The following is a 26,477-nucleotide window of genomic DNA, read 5'->3' as shown; positions in this document are numbered from 1 at the left end:
TTTGGTTTGGCACGTGTGCTTTTTTTTTTAAGTGCGGCTCTCAGCTGCCGAGGCGGATGATGATGATGGCGGAGCTGGTTCAGGGACAGGCCTCGGTGGCTCAGCCCGGAACGAAAGATGACTTCGCAGACACGATACGCCGGGTCCGACAGGTAAAATGCTCTTCAGCGAACACGGGAGAGACGCTTTCGCACCGCAGACAACGTGTTTGCGGGCGGAGCAGACCGAGACTTTGGTTGGGGCATCCCAGATCCTAAACTATAAACACCCCTTTTGCACACTGCGAGCTGGCAAGCTAACATTAAATAGCCGAGACGGCATAGCTGAGCGGACAGATTAGAGTTTATAGAGAGCAGAAAACGCTTTTATTCAGCGTCAACGCGGTGAAAACGACCCATAAAGACACGTTTGTCACAAGACACGACGGCTTATTGAGGTGTCGAAGTTTGTGCTACTTTAGGAAGTTAAGTGAGTCCACTGCAACCTGTTGTCAACTCTCAGAAGTTGCAGTTAGCTTGGCTTGCTAGCTGACTAACACAAGTTGAATACCCTGCAGCTCGACACCACGTGACTGAAGCTAACATTTAGTCAAGACTTGAAGCCCAATACGGCTAAACTCTCTCTACGGGCTAACTTGTTAGATTACAATGTTAAGTTAGCTTCAGTGAGACAGCTTTAAAGAGGCATCATCAAAGATTAGTGAGTAACTGAATGCATCACCAACGATTAAACTACCTCGTTTGTTACGCTTGTAATTTATTAACTCTTCCTTGTGAAACGTGTGGCGTGTGTTGGACATAAAAACACAAGCGAGCAAGTTACTACAGCTCGTGTTAGCTAGCTAGCGTTTGTGGTAGTGTGTCCTCGCACGCAGCGTTGGAGTTAGGCCATGTAACGTAACGTCATCTGTTGAAATAAGCCCCCCTCCACTACTCCTGTTATGTACACTGGATTTTTCCACTGCTCCTTGAAAAATAATAATTAAAATAAAATGCAGTTTCGTCAGAGATGCTGTCCGGTGTCTTTTTGTGACCGTTGCAGACATGGTCACTGGAGCAAGCTATCAATAAGTTGATCACATGGAGCTCGCTCTTTGCTGCAGGCTTAACTAAAAACACTTATCGTGTGCAAACTGGACTTTACTCTATAGCTACTACTGTGCCCCCCTCCAACCCCCGTGAATTATAAACCCCACCTGAATATCTTACCCACTAAAGTTGTGTACTCAAATACTTCCACAGCAGCCCAATGCATTTTTTTTCTCAAAATATACTAATATAGGTTAATTTAATCTAGTTTGGAGCTGACATGAGCAAAAACATACTGAATGTATTTCACTGTCTCAGAGTATGATTGTTTTCACATTATAACCAGTTCTTTTGGGGGGGGGGCTATGCACACACAATTTAAGGTATACAAACTTTGTTGGCTTTCCTATTAGAATTTTGCATTATCCTTTACATTTATAAAAAAAATTAAAAGTACTTTAAGCTTGAGTACATGTAGACACCACAAACAACACAAATCAGATGAACCTGGATTACCCCTTTTTAAAGCTGCATAGACACCGAAACCTATTCACTTGTCGCACATTGCTTTGAAGCTGATGGCTGGTCAGTTGTAGACATTCCAGGCTCTGGTGCCTAGGTGACCCACTACCAGGTCATACGTCAGTCGGTTGCTTCAGTTACTCATCTGGAAGTTGAGAATTGTTGATCTCAGGTCGCGCCCATTCCCCCCTTGCCCGCAGTTATTTTGCCCATAGTTGCTTCATCAAATCAAAAATGTCATTCACATTCTATAGTCTCTGGTCACCACATCACTGCAAATCGCTTCCAGTGTGTACATAACTAAAGTTTGACTAGAAGTTGACTAGAGCACTACGAAGTGCTTTTGGGGAGACGTTAATGTGACGGAACAGCAGCAGAAACTAAAACTAAATACGCTTAAAGAAACAGGATTTATTGGTGTTGTGGGGAAAAAAGATGCAAAGTAATGTGCATTTTGATTGCATGATTTTTATAATGCTGTTAGTACGACTCTGCTGTTAGTACGACTGTGCTGTAGGGCTGCACGATATTAGGAAAACCTGCGATGTGCAATTGTCTCCCCCGAAAAAATTTCTGTTGTGAAGGTTTTCCTTGTATTTCCATTGTTTATTCAACTTTTGTTGCCTGTGGACTTGGGCTTGCATGTGGCCAGTCAACCAGGGTTGTTGCGTAGTCAACATTAACAATACTACTTGGTTAAATGTACTATTGTTACTCGTACACCTTTGAGTGGCTTTGTAGCGCAGTGGTCTGAACAGTCATCTCACAAGTGAGAAATCCTTGTGCTGATCCCAAGGTTTTGTCTCTGGAAGGGCAATATAAAAACAAAGAGAAAATCTGACAGATGAAACGTATGGAGCTAGCCACCGTGGAGCCCTCTTGTAAAAAGCAAGTAGCTAAAAGTAGCTTTTAGTATGTCCACATGCTGGTATATTGCTTTGCCAATTCATTCTGTTGGCTGTGAAAATACAATTAAAATGCTTCTATAAGGTGTTATAGATGCATGCATACAAGTAATGGGCCATTTTAGACCTTTGCTAAGTGGGTTATCAGCAACAGGGCAATGTTATATCATGTATAATTTAGCTTTTGTGGATAGAAAAGAAATGTTGTCCTGAAACTAAAACAATAGGATCATTTCCTTAAGGTGGTGTAGATGCATAAAGGATTAAAAAATGGGTATTTTTTTTATCCGGTTGCTACATCGTTGCTCGGCAACTTTATGGCATCTTAAGCCTAGATTATACTCTGTTGCAGACATGGACAGCTAGGGACCCGATGGCAGAATAATCATTCCCGTTATACTTTGACATACACTTAAACTCCGCCTCCTGGGGAGCCTGCGTAGTTGGTGCATTGTAATGTAAATTCTCTGCGTGCGAGTTCACACGGGCAAAAGAAACTGGCTGGCACACGGACATCTACAGGGGCCCTCGCGCTAACAGTACATTGATGAAATTTACATCACTAGTTGACTTGCGGACATGTAAAGTATAATTCCTGCTAGGACTGTTCAATATAATGATAAATATTGGATGACGATATGAAAACGTCTTTTCATTTTACGCTATCGTTTGTTTCGTGGCGTCGCAAAATATTTTTTCATTGTTTTGATGGTCACTGTAGAATTTCTTAAAGTTCTCTCTTTATCTTATATTTAATATAACAGAGTGTTTATGGATGAGCTGCTAAAAAGAGCCGTCAAGTGCTAAAAAATAGACCTTAGAACACGCCATGTAATAAATACTCACAAGGAAAATTGCGGCCGTTTTTACTTATGTAACACTCAACTCCAGGTACACGACGCCCATGCACACATTAACACTTCACTCAAGTCGAGTTGCCGAAGATTCACAGAATTTACAGAAAATGTAAAATTTTTGTGATATATATCGTTGTCAGGACTAGAGCAGGGTGATATGACCAAAAATATCTATCACGATATACATTTGAAAATTTGCGATAACAATATAACTGACGATATAATTAACACTAGACAAAATACTTTACAACTCCTCAACTTTATTAGTGCAAAAAAAACCCCCATCAATGTATTTTGCTCTTACACAAGCAGCTTTTTAAGTGCATTAAAATTTTATAAAAAATTTGCAGTGCAAATGCAAGTCCTTGCTGATAGTTTAACCAAAAGGCATTTCCAGTGGAAATTGGCTGACATATCCTCAGCATAACCATGTATAATATCCACAAAACCTAAAAAGAGGTTATACACACACAATACGGTAATATTATGTTGAAGCAGAGTACGTATCACTCCGCGAAGCTCCTGACTACGGTAGCTATAATGCTACGACAATCCATCAAGCGGTGCAGCTTCATAGCTTAGCAAAGTTGTACTAAAACATTTGTCAGAGTTTTGAGCGCCGTGTACGACATAAAATCGTTTCGAGGTCAGTAAACGCAACCAGAACTCATACATAAGGCACACGGGATTATAAGGGGCACTGTCGATTTTCAGAAAAATCAAAGGATTGATTTTAAGTGTGCCGTATTTACCAAAAAACATGGTAATAACGACGGCCCGCTAGCATGCGCTACCAAAAATAGTGCTTTGTTGTGTATCTGACGGACGAAAGCTAAACCAGTTCCACACCACTGAAGCTCCAGCATTTTTACAAACCACTTCTGGTTCATCCGTTTCATTTAACGATCCACTTTCGCTCTTCTCATTCTGCGTCGCAGCCATGTCCGTATGTAAACAAAGGCACTGCGCATGCGCGTTTTACACATATTCTATCGCGATATTTCATTTTCTTATCGTTGCCCAACATTACACCTGTATTACCGTGAACGGTATAATATGGCCCAGCCCTAGTCAGGACGATAAATGTCTTATATCGGGAGATGAGATTTTGGTCATATCACGCAGCCCTAATTCCTGCTTTCGTATATTATTCATAATTGAATTTTTGTGAATATGAAAATGTTCATAAAATGTCATAAAAGAAATTATGTAATTTTATTTATTTTAAATGAAAGGTGTTACAGGTATACGAATGGAAAAACATAGGCCATTTTAGTTTATTGCCAGGTGGTTGCTAGGATAAGATAATCTGTAAATAAAAAACCTTCAGCTTAAGACATACCTGTATCAAGCGTAGTTGCTCAACACCAAGCTTGGCACAGTTAGTCACTGGCACACAAAGAAACAGAGATTTCTTGTACCATAGTAAGATTCCTTTAATGTACAACAAGAGTTACCGGTTTGAAAATGTTACAACACCACCAGCAATGCAGCCAATGTCCCTCTAGGTTTCTGTGAACGAAAGTTGCAAATAACCCAGTGGAACTGAGTAAAATGTTGAAAACTGTGCGTAACTGCACCAGTTAGCACTATTTTGATGTTTTGGTGTTTGTTTTAAAGGTGGATGTATGGCACCAGTTTCTCAATATACTGGAATATAACCAAGCAACTAAGGCCATGTGCTGAGCTACACTAATCTGATCCTCTGTTTGCTACAATGTACATGCCACAAAGTAAACTATATTTCAGGCACATTTAAAACACTTAAGTTTCACAAAGCTCCTCAAAAATACAGGGAATATTTAACTATTAGCATAGGACCACTATTTTGAAACCACAGACTAATTTATTGCCATCTTTCTGTTAGAATCCAGAAGTAGACCGTGTACATGTAGCTTAACAGATATGAAAGAAAAGATTTGACTGTGTGATTAATTGCAGAGAGCCATAAACAGTTGAATGAAGCACCAATAATCTGTTCGTCTCTGCCACATTTTGTTTGTGGCTGGTCCTAAATTGCAGATTTGACTCGCTACACTAGTTCCCTTAAGTGGCACCACATACTCGACAGAAAAGAGAAGTCATCCCATCGTTTTCTGTTTTGTTTTGTTTTTTTGTGCATCATGTGACATTGATGTGGCATTAGTGTTGTACGGTTTGTTTTGTTTTTTCTTACTCTATTGTGTCGTTTAAGTTCCCTCTGATGCAGCTAAAGCTAGTACCGGTTTGTCCCTGCTTGGGAGCAGCTGCTGAAAGTGACTGACATTTAAATCTTGGAGCCAAAATGGCTCAGCAGTACATTTCCTACTTTCTGCTTTTATTAAATGGTCTTGAGCCATAACAACAACAAGTCACATTAAATTGCTAGTCTAATTCACCTCTGCAATAAGCCCCCTATTTCCCATTATCTCAGTGTTGTTAAGCCATTTTAATCCCTAAATAAGTATTTGACATTTAACACACTTGTTTTTTATTAAAGTATGAAACCTGACTGACAGAAGCAGTTTTTCTTGTTTTGCATAGCTGCTCTGCAAAGGTTGCATTCAAGAAGTGAAACCCGGAGGACAGGCCAGGCTGCAGTGCTGTTTGCCTTGTGGCCTCACTGGACACAGAAGGCTTTCTGCTGATGAATATGAAGTGTGTACCGTTCAGTGAGCCACCATCCATGAGATGGCATGCCTGTCAACCTCTTGCATCATAGATGTAGATTTCTACATTTGTTCAATGTCAGGGAGTCCAAAAGTCAGAAAGGGGGGGCAAATGATAAATTAATCTACACCTCTGCCCACAGTTAAATCTTTTTTCCCCTAACATTATTTAACTTGCACTAGTTTGCTCTCCCACTGACCCACAGCTGCAGGTTAACGGGTGGTGGTGGTGGTGGTGGTGGGTCAGGCAGTACAGAACAGCAGGGGAACAGTAGCTTAACTGAGAGTATCCGCAGTGTTGAGAACAAATTCATATAGACTGATGTGGACAAGATGATAATCTTGAAGCTTTTCTACTTTTACGATAAGGTTTGAGTCAGCTCCTGTATAAATGCAGCATGTAGCAATTGCTGGTGTTTAAATTGCCTTAATTTTTGCTGGATAAATATTAAATTTTTTGAATTATGTAGTTATTTAGCAGTTTGCTAGTACCGCTATGATGATGGCACAAGGACTGGGCGATATATCGAGTTTTTAAATATATTGATATATTTTTATACGAGATGAGAGATGTGACGATATCGTTTATATCGATATAGTCTATGTTACATTATAATTATACTTGTGGAGCCGCACGTTTGCCTCTTTTGTCTACGCTGCGTTACTCTGCCTCGCCTCTCTCCTTCACTGAGCACAACTCCCCCTCCCCCATCGCTTCACCTGCAGGTAACAACAAGATGGACACGGCAGCTATCAAAGAGGAGCTGGTCGGTAAAAAGAAAACATTTGGAGATTACTATTTTAGTGCTGCAGCGTTAACGTTATTAAAATGACGTTAATGCCATAACTGTATTAACACGGCAAATCTCCGTTAACGAGTTGCCGCGGATCGCCCCGTGTGCCGGGCTGCATGGTGTCAACGTGTTAGCGTTAGCGGTTACCTCGTTAATGTGTTGACGCCGTGCAGCTAGCACTACTAGTATTTTCACCATTTACAGCGCCATAAAGTGAAAAATGAAGAGTGTGTGAAACTGCGTGCTGTATCCCAGACCGCGAAGTCTCCTAGTCTCCTGCCCTGAAACAAACTACCTTACAAAACTCGTATACCGTATTTTTCGGACTATAACCTTAGACTAAAATCCTTTCATTTTCTCAAAAATCGACAGTGTGCCTTATGTGTGAGTTTAGGGCTGTGCGATATGACCAAAATCTCATATCCCGATATAAGAATTATATCGTCCGATAACGATATAAATCACAAAAGTGTAACTTTTTCTGTAAATTCTGTGAATCTCGGGCAGCTCGACTTGCGGGAAGTGTTTCCAGCTGCGCGTCGTGTAGCTGGAGTCGAGTGTTTTAACCGATGCATGAAACTATACATTTTTAGACTTAAGTTGTAAAGGCCGCCGTTTTCTTTGTATTTATTACACAGCGTGTAAGCCTGTTCATCACCCCGTTCTCTGGAGCAAAAAGTGAGTGTTGAGTGCCTGATTGGGAAATTGTAGTTCAATGGTGGAGTTCTGTGGACAGCTTCAGACTGCTCATCAACCTGCAGAGAGCGTCTGATGTCAGAAAGGGGCAGTGTCAAAAATATGTGGTACGACCGATGTGTGGTACACTCTTGGTTATAGGTTTTGCATGGCTCCTGTTCCTGGTAACTCCGCTGTCACTCCCTTCCCTATTTTGGCCCACTTATCAACCAGTTAGCAGTCTTCCACATGGGACATCATTGCAGCTGGGATGCTTCTACACAAGGGAAGAATTTCTGCTTTTATTTGAAACTACATTTAGGTTAATGAAGATCTCTGCTTTGTCTCGTTTACTTTTAAAATGATTTCTCACAGTGAAAGTTACTAAAATACAAAGTTAGGACTTTGTAGAGATGGTTTTCGAAAAGCTCAGCCTCTCTCCATGCGGGGAAAAAAAATCAGCTGAGACGAAAAGATGTGCATTTCGCATTTCTTCTTAATACAGAAATGTGTTTTTTGTGTTGTTACACATGTACTTAAATGCCACATCACCATGGAAAAAAACAACCCCACACCTGCTTCCCTTTATGCCTCCTTATTTCCATTGCAGGCCTCTCACTTCATGAAGTGGATAATTGTCCCTGAAGGTGATGGGAAACTCTAATTTCCATCACTATATTTTCATATCGGGGAAGAAATTCCAGTCAGGCGCATATGGCAATTCAGTGTAATTTCCTGTAATCCAATACTTTTGTATGGAAGGAGAGGTTGCAGATATAATGGGGGGAATGGAAGATGCAGCCGGTGCTCACAAGAAGATTTAAATGTCGATCATTGCAAGCATCTAATTTAGGCAAGTGGCTGATTTGGAAATGGCTTTAAATCAGTTTTTAGTTGAGCTTTAAAGCAAATAGCTGCACTCTACTTGTACTTTAAAGATGGGCTCGAACACTTTCCATCACTACAAGAAAACTGGGTAGTGAAACAAATGTTGTGTTGCTAACGTGGAGTGCTGAGCCTTACAGCTTGTTTGGTAATTTAAAAACAAGTGCTGGTTGAAGCTGAGCGTATTGTTTCGTTATGTTTTTTTTTGGGGGGGGGTTAGATATTCTGTGCTATATTTATTTGCCAGATTTCCCTGAATTATATTATAATTTAAAGAAACTGAAAAAATAAAGAAAAGTTGAATGTGCAACTGTTTGGTGCAAGTTGCATGATTTGTGTGTGGGGGATATTGTGGTGTCCGTTAACAGTTTTCCCCAACAGCCTTTCAATTTTGGAGATCAGTAGCAAACTAAAGTCCTGTGCACAACCAATGACTGCTTTGTACTTTCTTCTATCTGTTGTAGCTGTTTACTGTCACCAGGAGGCAGTGTCACAAACACCTGGTCAATGGCTTGTCAATGCTGTATCATTTTTGATCTTTGGGTTTTTTGGAAGTGCATCTGGACCAGCAGCTGACCAAAATTGCCTGACATTTATGCTGGCTGTCAGGCCGCTGGTTAAGCCGAACCCTGCGTTGTATATAATTGCAGTGAAATTGTGTTGCTGTTTGCTTTTTGGTTTAGTCACTGTGTGTTATACATTAAGTCCTTTAATTAATTGCTAGCCGGCCCTTTGAAAGAGATTCAGTTTTCGCTCCAAGGACCTGGGAGTCTTTGTCGGTGTTTTAGGTAGCTGTTGTGACATATCTTGTCAGTTGTGATATTGCAATGTACTCTGATCTTTATGATTTATTGATGAAAGCTTGAAAACTTGAGCCAGTGAGAACCAGAATGTGACAGATGTTTCCAGGAAAGCATCACCATCGATCAGTCGTTTGAATATATATATATACTGTCACAGATTGCAGCTGTCAAATAGGTCTCTCTAGGGTGTTATCTAACTTTGCTCCAGAGCTGATGCTTTAAATCAAGCAAGAAGGAAAGACGAGGTGTCACTTATAAAAGGTTGCCCAAGATTATGTGTTGGAAAAGAAGTGTATGTTGAAAGGGTATCATCATGTATCTGCTGTTTTGTCCGCAGATGACAGCCAAGATGGGAGGAGACCAGATGCCCAATATGAACAGTTCATCTCCAGTCTTGGACCCCTCCATGTATGGCTTTGGAGGCCAGAAACGTTCACTAGACAATGGAGGTGAGTCTTCAGGATATATACGCGCACACGCCGCATATTTTATAACATACGTGCTCACTGGCCCCTTTGTTAGGTACACTTTGGAACCACTTTTGACTTCAGAACTGCCACAATCCATCATGGCGGAGATTCAACGTTACTGAAAACATTCCTCAGAGATTTTGATACTGACATGATGGCCACTCACAGCTGCTGCAGATTTGTCATCTGCACATCCATGAACTAACACCACATCTAAAAGGTGCTCTGCAATCTGGTAGCTGAAGAAGTAGTGAACTGAAGAAACAATCACTTTATTTGGAGAAAAATAAAACAAAAAATGCAAGAATAGCCCAGACGTCCCAGTTTTACACTAGCACATGAACGCAGCTTACATTTGTGGATCTATGCAATGCTGGAAGTGTAAAATTACTTTTTAAAACCCCACATGGGCATATGACATCTGTGTCTATCAGGCAATTCATGCGCACACATTTAAGGTTTTGTAAGTGAGGGAGTGTATTTTTAAACCTTTGTATTCAGACAAAGCTTTTTAAAAGGAGAATTTGTCTAATTTGTGAAGCCGAACTTTATAAATTGTGCGTAATGATCAGTATTTATTCCGGTGTGGATTGAAGCATGTGCTTGCCAGTCCTCAAAAGTTGCCGCATCACTGCACACATTAGTAAATCTTAATTTATGCCTTCCTTTGGAGGCCCATTTGCATCTAGGTGCATTTGAACATGTGTACCTACCAAAATGGCCAGCGAGTGTATAGTTCATATGTTGGCAGCATAAAATTCACAGATATGTTTTCTGGTTCTGCAGCTTCTCTTGCATAATGTTTACACGGGCATTCTGCTGCATGAAAACAAGATGCGTTTATCACTATTGGAGAGCGATTTTCAAAATCTGGGATATAGAGCCGCAGCAGGCGTGTGGTTGATAACCAAAGGAAAGCATGCAGTGAAATTAAACTGATGTAGGGAAGTTTGTTTTGGGTGTTGTCCCTTTTCCTCACTGAACTTGATCTTTGTTTTATTTGCTCTGTTTTATTATTAATGATTAATAAAAAATGGGTGACATGACGCATGGCTCTTTGCCTTTTTAGCTTGCATGGGTTTGTGCAACTCTGTTTCATACTGGGCTCCACAGAGTTTAGCCAACAAACATCATTATCCAATCAGAAGGAGAAAATGAGGCATCGCCTTTTGGCGTTACTTTTCAACAAAAAGCTGTGGCAGCAGTTGCTAGAAGCAGTTAATCACTGCTTATAACAGTTCAAGTGCACTGGTGGCCAAATGTTTGCAGCACATGCCATGCCTTGTGCTTGTGATTATTATTTTTTTCCATCTCTTGCTTAAGATGGAGGGAAAACAACATTTCTTGAGTTATTTGGTGATTGGATAACTTGTACAATTTGCATCAGTAATCGTGATCCTTTTTCAGGGTTTGGCACAGAAGAAATACATTTTTGTTTTTACTCTTGCCTCTAGAGCTCTGGCTAATTGACAGTTTTTCCACAAAATGTACAGTGAAAGCATCATGAAACCTGCTCTGTTATAAATAAACAGACGTGTGGACAGCAAATTGGAGATCTCAAACCAGACTACGCTAAAGCTTTGAGACATTTTCATGTAAAAGCAGCTGAATTCGGTCATTAAATAAGGAGTTATTAATTTGAATTGTAATAAATGGCTTTTCTTTCTAAACTCTTTCTGAGTGACTCTCATTCAGTCACTTTTCAGTATTCACGGTTCTGTGTAGAAGTTGCCAAACTGTCTGTGTACATTTCATCTGTGTAGGAGGAACTGTTGTAATCTGAAGTGTTTTTGTGTCTGCTTGGGCCTGACACTGCAGTGTCGTGATTTTATTTTATTTATTTTTAACTACAACAACAAAACATTGCATTTTTCTATGCCTTGCACACAAAACAAAGATTTGATGTCTTTCATATCCCCGAAGTGGAAACGCGAGACATTTATCCTGTCGTCTTATCTCCTCACAGTTGTTTGTATGATAGTTCCACCCTGAATGGACGGATAAGAAAATTGTATGCAATTCTAGTTGAGGTTTATTTGCTACTGTCATTGTTTGGATCGCTGTGTGCTCAGCTTTTTCTCAGTCAAGGTTTTTCTTGCAGTCTGGAGGGGAAATAACAGAAATTGTATCTGTGTATCACTGCAGTTAATTATCAAACAAGTACACAGGCACTCGAGGCATTCAGACTTGATCATCCAGTCTTGTCCTCGTACGAGTGAGACACACACCTTCCTCGTTTATATTCATAGCGGTCCCATTCTTAAGCGTTAACCCCAGTGCTTTTCCAGAAGAAGTGAAATCAGTGCAAACAGCCATAAAATTGATTGAACCCACGAGATATCAACTCAGGTGTTCACGTCCATGGCAGCACATCCTCCAGTGACCCTGCAGGACCCTTGCTTGGTGCTACCTGTCAAAATTCAATTCAGGACCAGCAGTCGCTGACCCGGCTGCTGCCTCTCTCTTTCTGAGCGGCTCTGATTGAAACACTCACTCATACACTTGCAGGCCCGATTTCCATGCTGGTGAAAGCCCCCTGCTGCAGGTCAGCCACAAACATGAAGGATTGGCAGAGCCGTCCCCTCCACCACTGACTCGTTCTTTCTCATTTTGCTGCTTCGCTGGCGATCACTTGGGCAGATATTTGTGGTGCATCTGCTGTATTTTAAACCATGATCTCAGATTATTTGTCACATGTTAATTGGTGTGCTTTCCCCTCTTTTTCTCTCAGTGGGGAACCATCTCAGTGCAATGGTACATCAAAGGTAAGCAGAAAACACCTGAATAAGTCCTGTGTTCATAGAAGTGCACTCAGTTTATCAGCGTATTTTCTCATACAAGCACATGCATGTCTGTGGTTAACAGTATGTTGTTGTGCCGTCAAAGATGAATATGAACCCAGTTTTACATGGTTATCATAAAGTTGTTGCTGCTTTTGCTTTTAAGTACTTTTGCTATAGTTTAACAGTAAATTAAATTAGAAAAACGTAAAGCAACTTTAATGTGGACTTGTGATTATCTCATCATACAAATATTAATATAGTGGTGATCACATTAAATGGGGTCAAAGTTTAAAGTGATGTGGTAAATTTTTCTCAGTGAGTCAAAAGCTCAGGCTTATTAGCTTTTCTTTCCTACTCTTGGCTCTGTATGTAATCAGTGTGAGCAGATATTCCCTAGCATGGTCATCTCAGCCCCCTGCTGATTTGGCTGCAACCACAGAAGCTCCACACACCTGCTGTTCAAACCCTCTGTTTATGAGCGACAGCCATTCACAATAAAGTTAGCCAAAATTTGTTTCTGACTGTGGGTGGACACCAAGCCTTGGTAATAATATTTTAAACTGTTAGTCATGCAAAGCTATTAATGTCCAAGAATAAAACGAATATGGTACTCAAATTGATCCTCATAGGTCAAAGCAAACCTTTTGGTTCAAATTGTAACTTCCTCACAATGTTATAGCCTCAAACAAAATAAAATGAAGTAAATTATGTGCCCTGTGATGGACTCGCAGGATGTGCCCCAAATTTCAGAAGTTATTCTGTTGATTGTATAGAAAACGGTCATTAGTTGTAGTCCCAATAATTTCAGCATTATTTCTTTTGATGTGTACAAGATGTCTCTGGCAGAAAGGCAGAATATTGATCATGTACCAATTTCTCTCAGGGCTTTTACAACAGAAGACTTCAAAGTGCCTGATAAGATGGTGGGATTCAGTAAGTAGCCTAACATTTGACCTGTAATCATCAGTATTGACATTCTGCTCAGTTTTTGGGTCAAAGCACTGGGCCTCAATCTAAATTGTGGGGCGGGGGAGAAAAGTTAAATGCTGAAATTTCTCTCTTTTTGCTCAGTCATTGGAAAAGGAGGCGAGCAGATCTCAAGAATTCAGCAGGAATCAGGTTGTAAGATCCAGATTGCTTCAGGTAAGTCCAGTTTAATCATAAACATAATATAAAAACATGGTGGCAGTGAGGTCTTTCAAGGTGGCAAAACAAATGTAATAACACATAACATGGTCACTTTTCATTTTGTATTTAAATACTGCGCCGTGTGCGTTACTCACTTTTATTGTGTGCAGCAATAAAAGCTGATGGTGAATGTTGTTTCCTCTGAGGGTCAAACTGTGGATGGAAAGAAGTTTGACATAAATTAAATGTTGACGAGGTGAAAAAGCATTAAAAAAGCCCCAGATGAAAATTTAATTTATTGTATATGTATAATGTACAACTTAATATATTTCAAACTCTCATCTTCTGTTTTATTTGGTCTTGTTTTGGTGACGCATTGGGTTTCTCCAAAGCTTCAGCCTTCCATTAATATCTTTTTTTCTTTTAAGTCTGAGCAAACTTGCTAATTTTTCATGATTGTATTTTAAAGATACAATTTATGCTAGCAGAAGCCTCGTGTCTCTGCCAGAGGCCGTTCTGCATTTGCAGCATACCTGCAGATTAAGAAAATGGTGAATTCAGGATTTTGTATAGAATATTTACCTGAACTTTTTGTTTTTATCAAGCTTTAAGTTTGCATGAGCAAGCCTGTACTTTTGTGGACGTAAAGTATGATGTGATAAGATCAATTACTAAGTTTTCTGCTAAGGCTAGCAAACTTGGTTAGTAAGCTGCATTCACAAACTATAGCTGAAGCTCACATGCCTGCTAATTAGTGCAAAGTCAAGGACTAATAAAATATTAGAAACACTCTAATCCTGGAGCGCAGACTTCCTGGATGTCTGCTCCACACTTTAGGCTAAATTTCACTGTCAGATTCCACATAGTGAAAGTTGGACTTTAACATGTGTTACTAACTTTTACCATTTAGGGAAGGGGAAGAAAGTCTAAATGCAGGGTTTTGGTTTTTTTTTTGTTTTTGTTTTTTTGTTTTAAACCAGGTTGTAACCTATTGCATAATATAAGAGCCAGTCGCAAGTGGACTTTACACTTTAGAGGACCTGCAGTTTGTGGCACTTGGCATTTTTATTTTCCAGCCTCTCTGTGGCTCTCGTCTTTGTTCTGCCATTCATTTATTCTTTGTCTTTGAGCCTAGTACAGAGGGTTTGGGAGTTTTGTTTCGTTTTTTTTCCTCCCCACTCAAGCTAAATTAACAAAACAGAGGATTGTCTTCGCATAGTTTGTCCAACATTGGTTCCAGTGTTACTCGCACAACTATCAGCACTGTGACATGCAGTGTTCGCCACATCTCAGGCTGTGGTTTGTTATCATGTTAAGTTGCAAGTTTGTGAAATATGTTGCTGAAAAATGAAACTCACCTTTTCTAACATGCAGTGCATTCATTTTTTTTATTGCATGAAACTAAAACTTAACCAAAACTACTTGTAAGTGCAAAGATTTATTTTTTAGTGATGAGTTTCTTTAATTGTCTGTTTTCTTGCAGACAGTGGAGGCATGCTGGACAGACCCTGCACGCTGACTGGCAGTCCAGAGAACATAGAGTAAGTCTCACATTAACTTTGACAGATTAGCTGGAACTCCACATGTCATTAGGAAAGTGTGCCCTTTTGTCATTCAGGGCTTGAACTCCAGTCTCTTTTCACTTGAAGTGCTGATCAGTGAATGAATCACCTGAGCTCATCTTTCACAACTGCAAAGCGTTTTCTTTGGGGGTGGTTGTGCAGGTTGTAGTGACAAATCCCTTGTCTTGCTCTTGGCTCCATCCCTCCAGGCAGGCAAAGAGGCTTCTGTGCGAGATTATCGAGCAGTGTAGGTATGGTCCAGGCTTCCACAATGAGATGGACGGGAACAGTTCCATTCAGCAGATCCTGATCCCTGCAAACAAAGTCGGCCTGGTGATTGGAAAAGGAGGAGAGACCATTAAACAACTGCAGGTCCGCGAGTAGATGCACTGCACTGATAACACAACACATGCACTACAGTAAAAACGAACCATGGTGATGACCTGATTTTTTTAACTTCGTATTATTATTGCAACATTTTGCATACAGATTGTAGGACTATAAAGATTGCAAATGGAGAGAATGGGTTTGGTGTTTAACAACTGTTGGAAGTTTCGGGGGACACGTCACAGCCCTGTTGCACAGGGTTAAACTTTATTTTATTTTTTAGAAGGTGGTTTCGGTGTTTCGTGTTAGTGTGTTTGAATCACGTGACTGTAATTAAAAATATGCCTTGAAGTGGTAACTGTCTGCTTTTTCTGAGAGTTCTGCAAAAAGGACACTAAAAGCACAAAGCCATCCTCTAAAAGAGGTCTGAGGAAGAAGGAAGCAGCTCTAGTTCTAAATTATCCACTGACTTACAAACTGCATCTTTAGAACAGATCAAATTGAGGTGGTCAAGTTGAAATTGATTTCTTTAGACTGGTTCTTTTGGGATAAACTTAAGGTTTGTGTGATTCTTCATCGAGCATTTAGGAATGAGTAAAGTGTTTGACCTGTCCAGTAGAAACTGACTCAAACTGAAATCAGCTGGGCTCTGTTTTAAGCATTAATCACTGCAGTAAGAACAATCGGAGGGCCCTTTTCAAACATTTTTCAAGGGACCTGTTTCAGTACCAGTGTGTGTTTTGAGCCTTGTTGTCAAATGCAGTGGTCTGATTGGTCAGATATCTTTATTCACATGAAAACAAACAAACAAAAACAAGCTTGATTCAAAACTAAATGCCACAAATTTATCCTGCAAAAGTACATGGTTTGTGTGAACGGCTGCATTCAGAATAGTTTTGTTTTAGTTTTTTTAACAACAAAAAATACATCCTGTTCTTTGAGATGTGCTAGAATCTCCTCCTTTTTGGAGCGAGTAGTATTTTGTTCCCCAGGTAACTCTTTGGTGGTTGTTTCTTCTTCTGTCTGATTGTACCCCTGCAGGAGAGAACAGGAGTGCAGATGATAATGATTCAGGATGACCCCATGCCCACTGGAGCAGACAAGCCCCTGAGAATCACTGGGGATCCCCACAAAGTGCAGGTCAGCCTCAGAAGTGCTCAGTGTGTGCCACTATCTGTCCTGTTTTACACTCAATTTTACACATTTTATGCCTTCAGCCTTCGACTCAAACATTTTATTTCGAAACTTTTTATTTTTTTGAGGAGCAGTTCAGTCCGACTTGGCTGTGTTTCACATGCAGGATTGTTTACCCAGTATTTGAATTTTCTTCTTAGCAAGCCCGTGAACTTGTGGTGAAGCTCATCCGGGACAAAGACCAAGGGGACTACAGAGCTGGCAGGGCAGATTTTGGCTCCAAAATGGGTGGAAGCAGTCTGGACGTGAGAGCTTTTTTCTCTGCTTTTCAGCTTCGGGACAGCCAGCTAAATTTGCTCAGAGTGCATTTAAGCGTTCTTCATTTTCCTTTCTTTCTGTCAACATAGGTGGTTGTGCCTAGATTTGCTGTTGGCATCATCATTGGCAGGAATGGCGAGATGATCAAGAAGATTCAGAATGACGCTGGGGTCAGGATCCAGTTCAAGCAAGGTAAAGAGGATTGAACAAGGCCTCATTTTGGCCATTTCTGCCTAATACGATTGGGTCTAGATTAATTACTTCACATACAAGGGAGTAGCTGATGTGCATCTCTGGTATTTTAATTAAGCTGTCGTAAAATAAGCTGTCATCATTTGTAGTTAATGTAAACTGTAGAGTAAGAGGTCAAGAAAGCCCTTAAAATCTGACATGAACGACACACAAAATATGGATTCAGTACAACCATGGGCTCTTGAGTGTCTTTGCAAGTGCTTGAAATCAAATTTTTGTACTTTTATTATAATAATTTTACATTTGTAAAGTGTTAAACTTGTACATTTTGGTCCTTATCAGCCTACCTGCATGTAAAAGATGACAAAATTATAGTTGTAGTGGTGATGTACTTTACAATCAGTCACAGAAAAGCTTTTTCTGAATTAGCCCAGCTGTCAGTAGCTGTTCATTCAGAAGTTACGGTTTTGTTTGACATCTGTCTCCTGGAGTGCGTGCGTAGTTGGTGCATTTTCATGTAAATTCTCTGGAGACGTGTCCATGCAGTCACGGGGGAAAAAAACCAGGCAGCCACTAAAGTTAGAAACATATCACCTATATTTTCTTTATATACTTTTCTGAATTTAAATTGAGTCTTCATGCGGTTTAAGCTTCTCTAAAATAACTTTTCCTCCCTTGAATGTGGTTGTTCAGATGACGGTATCAGCCCCGACCGTGTAGCTCAGGTGATGGGACAGCCCGACCACTGTCATCATGCGGTCCACCTCATCAATGAACTCGTTCAGACAGCTCAGGTATGTGCTTCTTAGTCCCCGTGTATTTGCATCTGTTCATGCAAAGTTGGCTTTAAATATTTAATTAGACAATTTGTTTATGAATAAATTTTTTTATTTTATTTTTTTTAAAGTCCATCAGAGCAGTCGCTCATATGCAGGGATTTTTTTCCTGACCTCCAACAATCTGTCAAGTTCTTTTGTGTCTTTATTATAATGACCTTTCTCCTGTCTCCTTCTGACAGGAGCGAGATGGATTTGGCGGCGTAATGGGACGTCGAGGGCGAGGTGACTGTAACATGGGAGGGCCTGGAGGTCTGCAAGAGATGACATATGCAGTACCAGCTGATAAGTGTGGCCTGGTGATTGGCAAAGGTAAGGAAAATGTTCTGGGGATATTTAAACACAGATACAGTTTTTTCTTTTAAATATCACTAACGCTTAAGCACAAGATGCTGTTTTTTGTATTTGTTTGAGCTGATGTTGCATAAGCCTGATTAAAATGAGCAGACTTCATAAGAGTATCCAGCTCAGCAGATTGCAGTTTCCATTTTAATAACTGCCGTTTGGTGTCCTGCCTCTGAGAGAGACTGATGAGGAGAGGAGGGGGTGAGTGACCACCCTCCTATTATCCCTCCAGGGCTCATGTATACAGCACAAGTGGCATTCATTGGCTTCACTAAGGGCTTAATGACGGGGATAATGCGTGTAATGTGACATTAATTGTTAAAGGTGCATAATAACAGCCCTCAATCATGTGGAAGGCTGCCTGGCATCTAATGAGGGTCTTTCAGCCCAATAGAGTGCAGCGAGGGAATGAATAGGAGGAATTAGCTTATTGGCTATTCATGCCCACTCTATTGCCAGCTATTTAAAAGTCATTGACCATTGCATTGGAAGGAGCTGTGTGTGTGTTGTATGCTAGGATGGATGCTGCCTTAGTGTGTGTGTGTCTATGTGGGGAAGGGTGGGTCAAAGGGGGCCTCTTTACCTAAGATAAAAACATGGCAATAGAAATGTCAAGTGGCTTTTGTGCATGTAGTGGGGCGAGGGAAACAAATAAACCTGGGCGTTGCGTCCCCCTCTCTGTGCATTAGCATATGAAGTGGGCCAATATGGTGGAGATGGCGGTGGGTCTGGGTGCTGTCAGGCATCCCTTAAAGGATGCAGTGATTAATATCTTTACGATGCCATATGCAGCTCATTGCCCCTCTGTTCTGACCTCATACACACCGCCACACCGAGCTTGACGAATCAAGCCACCCACCAACCTACTCAGACTTTACCAGAGACGTGCAAAACACATAACCAGCATCACAAAGTATATATCAGTATATCCGTACATTTGCCGTAGTGCATCTGTATATTTGCTTAACTTATCTGTATATAATTGCTCTTATTGCACTTCTGATTAGATGCAAACTGTATTTCGTTACCCTGTATTTATACGTGTGTAATGACAATAAAGTTAAATCCTGATCCGAAAGTTACACCGCACAAGTTTTAACCTGAAACATCTAAACCCACAGTGGGCTGCTACCTTTGCTACTGGCTAAAATTAACATTTGTGTAGGAACTTTTGTTATTCATCATAATTTCAACCACTTGTTGTTGTTTTTTTGTTTTTTTTAATGATTTAAGCTTTTAATGATGTGATTTTGATATGGGGTTGTTTTGCTAATTTAAGCTGAGTGAGTAAATATTTAAAAGGGCCTGTGACTTTTTCAGCTCTTCTTGTCAAAGAGACAAAAATAAACTACCAATAAGTACGTCTGAGACGTAATAAAATGTTTAGTTTTTTGGGGTTTTTTGGCTTTTTGGGGAGGTATTTGGGTTTACACTGTTTATATACTGAATTGTTTGCACTTTTAGTCCTTTTTTTTTTTTTTTTAATTTTAAATCTCATTAGTGACAGACTGCTGAGAGCACGAAGGCACGTTTTTATCTACTCCGTTTTTTTCCTATTTCATTTTTTAAAATTTATTTTATAACTTCTATTTTAAGTTTTTAAACTAACCAATGAGATGTTAAAATAAGATGTGATCTCTAATTGTTTATTTTCTTTGGTAGATTCCTAATCTTAAAAAAAAAAAAAAAGCCCAACCCTTCATTTGACTTATTTTGTAAAAGGTGTTAAAAATATATATAAACAGTCTTCCCTTGGAGATTAATGTATTTGAATGGGGCTACAGGTTTGTCTGTTTCCCTGCTCTCCCAGTGGAGCAGAGACTTTCACTGTTTAAAAGTAAATAAATAAAATTTTTACCTCAGCTGCATTTAGTTTGTTATTAGGCTGGGGTTTCAGTCTCAGCAGTATTTCATTTTATTTGGCCTTCTTGGACAACAAGTCAAATGGTGCATTGGTGTTTATCCCATAACACGAGTCAATACCCATCCTTATTTTTTTAAAGTGGGAAAATACTTGCATGCAGTTCAGCGAATATACATTTCTGTTCGTGTTTTAGAAGTTTTATTTATTCCACTATTTCAGCTATAACACCCCACTGTAATGTCATATAAAGCTGAATTCAGCGACATTAGAAACATCGCTGCCCGTTCTGCTAATTCTACTTTCCCTTAATGCCACTAGAAGTTTTATTTTCCCCACCAGCAGCTAACCAGTCCCTTGGCTTCGCCCTGAATGCCGTCACCAGTTGCACTTTTGTCTCCCTCCTTTTCTCCACCTCGCTAAACCAGTCTCATTAATAAAGCCTGTATTATCTGTCCTCACTACAGCCCAGTCCATGAAATGAATAGTCGGGGTCTTCATTGCTCTCTGCTGTCTGACTAGAAGAGCTCATAATGGCTTCATTAAGGCAGAAGTTTCATTTGGTTGACAATGGGTTAATGGCCCATGTGCAGTCTTTTGGCAGCATGGAATAAGGCTACCGGAGGAGGAGAGATTTTTGATGAGCGCTTTCATTCGGAGGTCAGCCAGGGTCATCAGAGTGTCAGCCACAAGTGAACAAATATGTAATTGATGTTGGGACAGCCCCGGTGTCCCCCCGGGAAGCACCCTCGGAGACCCCCCCCCCACCTCTCATCACAGAGGACAACACCGAGTCAAGAATGAAAGGGGGTAAAAGAGACAAACGATATCCCAGAAGGAGGATACGCTTCAATTTTGGCCCCCTTTCTCCTGCCAGCTATGTTTCATTTCTCCCTGCTGGTGTAATTGCTCTCCCCACACGTCGGGAAGCTGGCATCCGATGCAGAGGAGGGGCTGTCGTGCAGGAGATGTCTTCCTTTGTTTCCTGATTTGCATGGATGTTACAAGAGAATGGTAGATAAGTGGTGAGACACATGCCGTATTTTTCTTAAGGTAGCACTCTTAGATTTGGTCAGAAGAGAAAGTTGGCCCAGTGCTCGCTCCATGTGTTGTGGAGCAAAGCACCGAGTCGGACCTCAGAAGAGAGGTTACGATGACTTTGGTCTTCATGCAAACCCTGTAAGACAAACTTGACGGTCTCGTATTGAATGGCCAGAACGTGTAGTGAGCGACAACTGCTTTCTTCTCTCATTGCTTTAGTTTTGATGAAGTCACACACAGATATCATTTCCTTCACTTATCAGGTAATAACCTAATTTAAAGTAAAGACCTTTACACGCCGGCTGCGTGAAATCTGTGCAAATAGTTCATGCATTCGAAATATTTTTCAGACTCTCCTTTATTTATTTTGTTGTTTTTTGATACAGCCGTGCACACGGATTTTTATTTTTTTAATTTATTTTTAATTTTTTCTTCCCATATCTGAATAAACTGATCTGGCCAATCAGATCATTACAGCTTTACATGTACAAAAGCCGTCATGATACAGCTCCAACTCTGATGAAACCACAGAAACAACAGGACCAGCTCATCATCGCTTGGTCTCATCTTGTTTTTAACTGCTTTTTATTGTAATTTCTTTTAGTTTAAGGGCAAATTTCTCACAAAAAGTGTGTGTGTGTGTGTGTGTGTGTGTGTGTGTGTGTGTGTGTGTGTCACAGCCAGTTTGACTCTGAAAATTCTGAATTTCGTGAGTTGGGTGTGTAACGACTTTTAGCCTCTTGGCCTTAGAAAGATGGCAGGATGCATAGATGGAGTCATAAATAGAAAGAAGAGGGGAAGCTGTTATTTATGGTTTTTACAAATTCAGTCATGCAGATAATTGGGAACTAGCGGTGTATATGAAAGCCAATCGTTAGGAAGGGCTGTGGACATCAGTGATAGCAGTAGCATGGAGAGAACAGTGGTAATGAAATCTAAAGTGGATTACAGCTCCTGTAAATATTAGTCGGGTGCATTCATAGGCAACAATTAATAAAACTGAGACGTTACTAAAATCGTTTCCTTGTCTGGAGCTTCTTTCAGCTGCTCCAACATTCACAAAGGGTTGTCACAGCGGAGGATGAAGGCTCTTCTTGACATAACCCTCTCAAGCATTTGTTCCTCCTCTTGGTCTAGAGCGAGGGCTCTTTTAACATGTTAGGCGAATGTGTTAACCACTGTGCTAAACACATAACCTTGTTCCCAATTAGCTGTAAGCTTTTCACTGCTTTATTATGATAAACTCTGACCAGTACTGATAGTTGAGCACTTCAGATCTTGGAGTTTACTTGGAGATTAGATCTGAAGTCTTCCAAACCCACCTCAGCCCACAAGTGTTTGGCGTTAGTGCTAAATGCACTGTTGTTTGAAAAATGTGTGCAAGCTGCATATGAAAATTGAGTGCGTTTTTTGTTTTGTTTTTTCAGGTGGAGAAACCATCAAGAACATCAAAGAGCAGTCTCGTGCCCACGTGGAGCTGCAGAGAAACCCGCCGCCCAACACCGACCCCAACGTGCGCATCTTCTCCATCCGAGGCACCCCTCAGCAGATGGAAAAGGCCCGCCAGCTGATCAATGAGAGAATTGGGGTAGGTGGTCTAGCTCCAGCCCCCACGATACTCCCTCCCCAAAATGTCCATTGTCTGGTCTGATATTCATGAGCGCACATGTCAAAGCGGGGAGCTTCTCGGTTGAGCTAGGCTGCTCTGGTCCTGGTGGCCAGCAGGATGTCACCAGAGGTTAAACATGAAGAATCCATCAAATGGACTTAATGGAGTGCATCAGCGCTCGGCCCTGCCCTCTGACCTTGCCTGTTGGCTCCTTTTAAACACAAGTGTGGTCTCCTCTCTTTATCTTGTCCAGGGCCCAGGAATCGGGGGGAACAGCACCTTCGGTATGAATCCCTACAACCAAGGACCAACCACTCCCCCGCAACAGTAAGGGTCCATTTCTCTCCTCCTCACAGTGCATTTTAACACATACCTATGTGAATATAGATGTTCAGCAGATGCCGTTTAAACTCACGATTGCAATCTCCTTTTTGAAGTGGGCCTCAGACGTTCATGACTGGAGGATGGGGGACAACTTTTCAGATATGGCAACCCCAAGGACAACAGGATAACGGTGAGTAATCTCACCAAGAATGTGCTTCTTTATCTAGACGAATACTGTGATGCATTTTAAGTTCTTTTATTAGCTATAAATTTGAAAACGGCGACCAAAAGCTCGGCAGCAGAGCACGAATAGCTCTGTTCTCAGTCTTTGGCAGCTTTCCCGGAGGTTATCCACGTGTTTCTTGCACCGACGTGTTTTCCATTTGCTGTCGGTGGAAATCCTCAGAAAGCAGCATTGCAGATGGAAAAGCGGAAAAGTAAAATCCAGCCTCAGTAACTCTGGCGGCATTATCTGTGTCTGGTTTCAGGTCACAATGGATCCCAGACGGGCCAGATGGACTGGGAGCAGTATTACAAAAAGTTAGGCAAGTGTCACTCAGGAACAAAAGGACATTTATCCTTCAGCTCTTTGTTTTACTCTTTCAAGACTGAAGTTGAATCTCATCTGTGCACATTAAGCTTTATTCACACAAGTGTGTTTTTAAAAAAGAAAAAAAAGAAAAAGAAAAGAAGAGAAAGTCAGTGGAGTAGAAAATAAAAATTCTGCTCGTTATAGGTCAGCAAACCCAGGCCCAGAGTACTGTTCCTGAATACAACAAAGGATGGGGTATGTAGTTTTACCGTGTTGTTTTAGGAGTGCAGTAGATACGGATTTAAGCATATGCTCAATTCCTGCATTTGTTTCTTCACCTAATTTGTTTTTCCCCTCCTTCTGTTCAGGCCAGGCGGCTAGTCCTGGATCTCAGCAGACCTCCAATCCTGACTACAGCACCTGGGTTGACGTCTACAGACAGCCGATGGCCTTCTTCAGCCAGGGCGCTCAGACGCAAGCCCCGGGTCTTCAGGTGAGGTCGGACTCAAATGTACAGATGTTGAAGGATCAGCCCGTCTCATACGGCATGCATATTTATTTTTTATTTTTTTGTATTGCTGCTGATTGTGGTTTACATTTAACAAATCATAGTAGTGATATTTTACTTTAGCCAGGTGTAGTAAAAATATGTACTGTTTTTGTTTGTTTTTGTTGGGATTTTTTTTTCTTGATAAATAAAATTACATTTGTTAAAAAAAGTAAAATATTTATTTAATATATATTATCTTATATTATATATATAAATTTTTTTTCCAGCTTAAATTGGTGTATTTAATACTAAGCTCTTGGAAAATAGGACGAAAAAGCAACTTTACTCCCATTAAGACTGTAAATATTTTATCCATTAACTGACTGTTAATTAGAAATAGTTCACAATCAAAATTAAAACTGTTTTTAGAAAGCTCGCAGTATGCTGCTGCACCGAACACTGTGACGATGCAGCGTTTTTGCAGTGCTGTCAGTAGTCGCACGTTTTAATGGAAGTGCCTGACAAATGTCGATGTGCTAAACGCTGTCATGTTTTAACTTTACAGGATCATTAGAGAAGGCGCCCAGGTTAAAGACTTGAATCACTGAGGATGAAAACAACCCTTCTTCTTCTTCTTTCTTTTTTTTTTTAAACTGGGGGTGGGGGTGGGGGGGTCTAGATTTCCAGCGCCTTGAAGACTTTTTTTTTTTCTTAGTGAGAAACACTAGCTGTAGAGTGACTTATATAATAAAGTAATATTTCTAAAATCAGGAACATTTATTTGTTACTAAATGCTTATGTACACTGTTATTTTGGATAGACAGTATATGGGATCCCTTTGTTCTTTGGACTTGAGAGAGCTGTTCTGTTATATTTTTTTTCTATATTTTCCTGTCTTTGCTCAGTTTGCGCGCCAAAATGAACCCAAGAGTTGTAACATTTCAAAAGGCAATATGATCTATTTTTTTCTAGCTCTGTCGAAATGAAACCATGATTGTGTGCTTAGCAGTCTTGAATACAGTGTTTTGTTGTCACATGTCATAAGATGTTTAAAACGTTTGTTTAAAATGTTTTTTCTCTCCTTTTACATAATTCAATAAAATGAAACTGTGATGTTTTTGTTACAGGTTTGTTTTGGGTTTTTTTTGTTTTTTTAAAGGTTAAAAGGTTTAAGGTGGGTTAATGTCAGCCAGTGGCAATAGTTCTAATTTAATTCCTGTTGTGCATTGTTATGCTGTTTCATTGTCATTTTTATTGTACTCTGGTTTAAAGAAAGGTGCAATATCTTATTTCACTTTTGAAACAAAGATGGGTTCTCTAATATTTTGACAGACTTTTTAACTTGTAGTTTTAAGATGATTTTTTTTTTTCCAAATGCAAATGTCATGGATAATTTATTACACTGATCTGATTTAGGGGGATGTTGCAAATAGCTTTTTTGACTTTGCTACCTTGTACAACTATGTATATATATGCTCATATATTTGACTGTTTAATTTAAACATCTGTTTCATATATATAGATATATAAATACTTTTTTTCCTGCGATCAGAGTTGCAGGAAAATTGTCCCTCTTTTTCTGTTCTGTTTTCATACTGAAAATGTTCAGATTGTGAATGTGCGATTTGAAATTTGATGTTGCATCTTGTTATGAAGCAAAACAAGACGTGGTGGATTTTGTTTTTATTTTATTTTTCTCTCCTCTCCTGGGTGTGTGTTCTGTACCTGAACTATTCAAGACTGCTAAGCCCCTGTAATTCGTACCTGTGTAATAATTAATGTAGTATTTTATGTTTTAAGTATTATGATCAAAACCTGTCTTATTTGGTACCTCCCAGTTCGCCGGCGCCCCCTCTGAGCCCTTGCTGTGGACTCGGCGGGGCGTTGGACTCAGTCCAATGCTAATACCTTTTTATTTTTTTTTTTTTTTTTTTTTTTAATTTTCTTGTGTGATCTAATATAAATGATGCGTCATTATAGCAAGTGATTCTGGTTATTAACGTCATTTCTTAATGAAAAGGGATATAAATTCAAAATGTCTAATTATGGTGTTTATTTTGTTTGGTTCTTTTTCCTCCTCTTGTGTACAGTTAACCATGTATTGAAAACATCCGGACTACCTTTATTGTGTACTGTTGAGCTGAATTTTTATTTTATTTTCTTTTTTCTGTTTGAATATTGTAATCATTTGGATGTCTTTGGTTGTATTCTGATACTAAAGTGTTAAATTTCACATCTGAAACTTTCTGAGAGCTCTATTGTGTTCGTGTGTGTATATATATATACTAACAGATGATACATAGAGGATATATAGGCCAAATGTATGTTTTCATGTTTTATAAGCAGAATATCTATTTTCTATAGTCCATTGCCAGTTCTCAAATTCAAATAAATTTTCCGCAAGCCTC

At 40.0% G+C, this 26,477-nt stretch overlaps 1 protein-coding gene across 1 annotated transcript; it reads left to right on the top strand.

The window, feature by feature from the left end:
* The first annotated feature begins 14 nt into the window (after positions 1-14).
* fubp3 (far upstream element (FUSE) binding protein 3) lies at positions 15-26,477 on the top strand. The gene is made up of 19 exons (XM_005930095.3): positions 15-152; positions 9,455-9,566; positions 12,319-12,352; positions 13,254-13,303; positions 13,442-13,513; positions 14,982-15,039; positions 15,270-15,432; positions 16,429-16,527; positions 16,722-16,826; positions 16,929-17,031; positions 17,725-17,825; positions 18,050-18,179; positions 22,542-22,702; positions 22,977-23,050; positions 23,161-23,237; positions 23,536-23,592; positions 23,784-23,834; positions 23,948-24,072; positions 24,635-26,477. Exons 1-19 carry the CDS (start codon positions 57-59, stop codon positions 24,641-24,643), a joined length of 1,677 nt encoding a protein of 558 aa, XP_005930157.1. The 5' UTR covers positions 15-56; the 3' UTR covers positions 24,644-26,477.

Source organism: Haplochromis burtoni, unplaced genomic scaffold (genome assembly GCF_018398535.1).
Source record: "Haplochromis burtoni strain Fernald_Lab_line unplaced genomic scaffold, NCSU_Asbu1 Contig_72, whole genome shotgun sequence".
In the NCBI taxonomy this organism is placed as follows: Eukaryota; Metazoa; Chordata; class Actinopteri; order Cichliformes; family Cichlidae; genus Haplochromis; species Haplochromis burtoni.
Note: the sequence above shows the minus strand (reverse complement) of the source record. Positions and strands in the feature narration are given on the sequence as shown.